Source organism: Salvia splendens, chromosome 7 (genome assembly GCF_004379255.2).
Source record: "Salvia splendens isolate huo1 chromosome 7, SspV2, whole genome shotgun sequence".
Taxonomy (NCBI): domain Eukaryota; kingdom Viridiplantae; phylum Streptophyta; class Magnoliopsida; order Lamiales; family Lamiaceae; genus Salvia; species Salvia splendens.
In genome coordinates, this window is record NC_056038.1 from 5,162,789 (window position 1) to 5,167,945 (window position 5,157).

At 32.4% G+C, this 5,157-nt stretch overlaps 1 protein-coding gene across 1 annotated transcript; it reads left to right on the forward strand.

Annotated features, from left to right (window-relative positions):
• The first annotated feature begins 1,440 nt into the window (after positions 1-1,440).
• LOC121741740 (auxin-responsive protein SAUR50-like) lies at positions 1,441-1,740 on the forward strand. The gene has a single exon (XM_042134624.1). The coding sequence runs from the start codon at positions 1,441-1,443 to the stop codon at positions 1,738-1,740; it is 300 nt and encodes a 99-aa protein (XP_041990558.1).
• Positions 1,741-5,157: the final 3,417 nt, after the last annotated feature.

Consider the following 5,157-nt stretch of genomic DNA (forward strand, 5'->3'; position numbering starts at 1 on the left):
TTTGTTAACCTCTCATTATACCTGCATTTTCTCATAATCCCTTTCTAGCTATATCGTGTTTTTCAGTTCATCATATTTCTCTTTGCTAGCTTCAGATGTATGGGTTGTCCATGCCTCTGCACCAGTGATCACTTCTACTCTCGTGCTAATTTAGATATTGCCATCTTACTCAAATTACTATCAATGCAACTGTCCAACCTTTGCAGATAATAATTCCTTCGTAGCACGAACTTGTATCTAATATACCCATCCAAATTGTGAGGGATTCGTTAAAACCCTAATTCATTCTACAAAATGAAGGTTTTTTATCTCTAATTACATCGGTATAACATGATATTTAGATACATTATTATTATTATTATTATTATTATCATCGTTATCATAAAAGCTCAATTTTATGAAAGGACATCAAGTGTTTGAAGACAAATCTGACCATACCGTGGAACTTTATGTCGTTTGGCTCAATAATACTATAAGAATGCTGGACTTGTGCAACTCGCAAACAACTCTTTTGAATTTCTATATTTATTTCTCAGAAGTGACAATTCATTGTAATAGTGATACTGCCAGGAGCTCACTGACATACATGTCTCAGGCTCAGCAATCCATTTCAAATTATAATTTTCAATTTCAGTTCCATTTCTAAAGAGATGAAGGTTTTCTTTTTCATCTTATTCTTAGTATTTGCCTTTTAGATGAACGTTTTAAAAGTTCAAATTATATTTGAGACTTAAGTGACGTTAAAGATTGAGATAGACATTGCATCAATTATAGAGTCAGTGTATTATATAACATTGGCTGCCCTACCACAAGGTGGATGCGAGTAATATATGGTGAAACTGCCACTTCCATAAACTTTATGTAAATAAACCAATGTTTTAGTAGAAATAATAAAATGTTAAATGATAGAGTATTAGTTTCACAGTGAGGTTGGTTTATTTGAAATAGTGAAAATAGATTGAGATTTATAAATTAGGACAGACCAAAATGACAAACTAAGTGTACATATTAGTGGGCATGCATGCAAATTGAAGTGTAGAGAAAATGTGGACAATACTTAATTAATTTGATACTCCAGTTCGGAATTCCACGAAAACATACTCCTATTATTTAGTGAACGGCCGCACGAAATATTGACACATTATTATCACATCTCATCTTACAGTTATTTAGTAAAATATAGTCATTAGTTATTTAAATAACGAAATTTGATGAAATTCTAAATGGTCATAAATATTTTTACAAAAAGATAGTAGTAATATTATCTCTAGTTTTATTTTACTTAGGATTCCATCACTCCATGTCATCTTTTAGAAGAAGTAAAAGTATTTCGTCTGTGTACAGTCTATATATATGTACACAACAAACCTAAAATTCATTCCAAAATTAAAACACCGAGAGAAAGAAAGACAGAAACCCTCATATAGTAAGTATATTACAATGCCAAACACGAGGAAGAAAATCGTAGAGGTGTTAAACCTGAAGAGGCTACAAAAGAGTCTACTTTCCGGCAAGAAGGAAATGAGGGTGCCGGACGACGTGAAGGAAGGCCACTTCGCGGTGGTGGCGGTGGATGAGCGGATCATTGTGCCCTTGAGTTTCCTCACACACCCCTCATTCTTGCGCCTATTGGAGCAAGCTGCCGAAGAATACGGCTTTCACCACCGCGGCGCCCTCAACCTTCCATGCCGCCCTAACGAGCTCCACCGGATACTTGCCGACGAAACCCCTTCTAATTAACTTGTACCTAATGAGATCAAGTGACCTCACGCCTCATTTTTCACCCATAACCAGAGCTTTATTCAAGTATATATGAATACTTATGTTATGTATGTTGAAAATAATATCAATTCCATTTTAAAATATTTATTGGAATATTTAATATTGTTATTGCTAAATCGTTGAGGATGATGAGGGGGGTCAAAACAAACAAATATATTCCCTTTGGTCTTATTATATTAGTGCTTCCCATCACATACAAATTTATCACTATTTATCGATTCTAAATTAGTTCTGATCGATAGTCGTGCTCAATGCCTCAATTGACGATTGATCAACCAAACTATACATTCGAACAAAGTATTTATCCATTCATGTTCATGAAACTGAATAACTCAAACAAAAGAAAAACATATACTATAAAACAATTAACACGAGGCGGGAAATATTCAATATATTAAAAGTTACTTTGTGTTATTCAATATTTACTATAAGCCGAAATATTTTTGTTTCACATATGTTGTATCATGTATGGGTACTTTAATTTCTTTTGAGGGAGCGGTAGCCCAATAAAAACAAATCGAGCCTATAATGGTTTGGGCTACAATACTATAATAGTTTGTGGGCTACAATACTGCGCTGGCCCTTTTAATGATTGTTAAAAGGGGTGAATAATACTTCACATTTTATTCACTACAAATTTATATACATAACATGTGTGAAAAATACTGACATCTATCTATGTAACTAAATGTATTGTATCTAAAACTATCAAATAAGTATATTTCTCTCACATATATATACATGCACACACACATACTGACAAAGATTCTGGTATTATGTTTCTTTTTATTATTAATATATTAGTATATCTCAACAACTAATCATAAATATAATATTGTAATTAAAAATGGTCACATGTACCCATGTCATACAAAATTGTACACTTAGACATAGCACAAAATTAAAGATACATGTTTTTTATTCTTTGACATTTAAAGATATATGCGCACTATAGCTAGTGTGCATAAAAACTCGTAAAACAAAATAAAATGAAATCACTGTGAGCACTGAGCATGTTGGTATAGTGTCGAACTCACTCACACTAAAAAGTACTCCAGTAAGAGCTGGCAATAGATATTGACTTCTAATTATTTGTCTTTTCCACCATTCATGTCACATTATTTCATTACTACGTTACTCCCTCCGTCCCAAGGAAGATGACTCATTCCTTAAGTGACATGGGATTTTACGCGACTTTATTTTATGTGTTAAGTGGAGAGAGTAAAGTAAGAGAGAGAGAGAATAAAGAGATATAAAAGGTGTTTTCAATTTTAATAATGTGTTATCTTGGTTGGGACAAACAAAAAAAGAAAGTGAATCATCATCTTTTATGGGATGGAGGGAGTACTACTTATTAGGTACCACGAAATATGTACTATCCAATTATATACTTAACTAACTCTAACACAACTTGTCTTAATTTCTATGCACTTATATATATTGCCTCAGAGTTTGGTCTGGAAAGTTCTTGAGTTGATTGCAAAATCACCAAAAAATCATTCTCCAAATTTGTGTTGTTTTATGGCATTATTTCTATATGGTACAAAAAAATCATTGTTTACCGACTCAATATACTGAGCACAGAAAAATGTGCTTGCAAAATAACGACCACCTTCACTTGTGCTCGGCAAAATACCGAGCACATATAATGGTGCTTTAACTTGCGAGCAATATGGGCACGGTCAATGTGCTCGGCTTGACAATTTAGTTTGGGAACTATGACGCACCGAAAGTGCTCAGCCTTATGAATTTTTTTCTCCAATAGATGCGAGCATCAAATAAGTGCTCAAAAAATAGCGACCACCATAAATGTGCTCAGTAGAAAAAATATTGTGCAACTATTTCAACATTTTCCCGAGCTCGGCCTTGTGAAACATTTTATTATTATCGATTTAAGTGAGCACCGAATGTGTGCTCGGAATATTAAATATAAATACTATATTTAATAAATTACTCAGCAAGAATAATGTCGTTGTATTTAATAAATACTAAAACCTTTTAGAAATACTGAGCACACGGAGGTAAAACATCAACTAGTACAATATTCTATTTAATCTTAGTACATGATTTATGGAGGTAAAACATCAACTTGTACAATATTGTATTTAATCTTAGTAAATGATTTATTGAATCTACATGCATCATATTTTAATATCGAAAAACTCAAATATGATAAAATAAATAAATAGTAAAAATTAAATGTCACATTATAATGAACTTAAATATGAACCTTTAAAATTAATCACTCTATTATTAGGCTAACACACCATTATAACTCTGATATACTATGATTTGTATGGGCAAGATCAATCCATCAAGATTTATCTGGGGCCATTAAAATGTCAGCATTTTGGGTCCCTAAATTTGGAAAAGCGTCTCATAATAATTATGGACGTTTTGGTCGTAGTCGTTGATTACTTATAATGGCATTTCTCACACACACGTGTGTGTGTTTTGATTGAATTTTTTTCATAACAAACACACAAAGAAGTGGAGTACCAAATTATCACATATGCCACATGCACATTATACTACTCCTACAACTAGAACCCTCAAAAGGGAGAAGTGTTGATACGAAATGTGGCTTATATAGCTAATAAATAAATAAATGAAATAGGAAGTGAAACATGTGTGCTTATGTATAAAAATATATTTTCTCAATTTGGTAGGAGCATAAAACAAATACTAGAACTCTACATGGCTATCTTTCAAAGGTTGTTAATTAAGAGGAGAGTTAGTCAGGCAAAGGAGACATGAGTGATAGAAAGTGCACTACAGCAACCATAGATAGTGCTTTACAAATCTCACAACCAGCCTAAAATAGCAGATGTATAGAGTGGGAGAAAGACTCCTACATTTGCCAATACATAAGCTAAAAAAAATCCTAAAATGCTTGCCTCTTTCATACTTTCTCTATGTGATGCTAGTAAATTTTTTTCGATGTGGCAAAGACGCTCGAGCCATGGAAGTGCAGAGCAACATAATAGCATTATAGATACATTGAAACGTTCTCTTATGATACGTTTACTTAATTTCAAATAAAGACGTACTTGCAATATTTGTATTTTCTGTTGTTTCACATTGTATCATAACTATTAGTCTATTACTACATTATAAAGTACTATCATATTGGAACAACGCATGGTTTACCTCATCAGTCATCAATAATTTAATGCCAATCAATTTGAAATAATTCCCATAAATTTCGAAAGTTTATAAAATATGAAAATTACCCTATTTATGTGTTTATTTATGTAATTTTTTTTTAAAATTTTATGCATTAAAATTGGTGTTAATCCTAAATAGTCTACTGTAAATTGCATTTTATAAAATGCAAGAAGGTCGATGAATTTGGTGAAGCGTGGGGGCTCGGGA

Bases quoted from the DNA above. Each gene is read 5' to 3' on its own strand.
- LOC121741740 (XM_042134624.1), top strand. From the start codon at position 1,441: ATGCCAAACACGAGGAAGAAAATCGTAGAGGTGTTAAACCTGAAGAGG.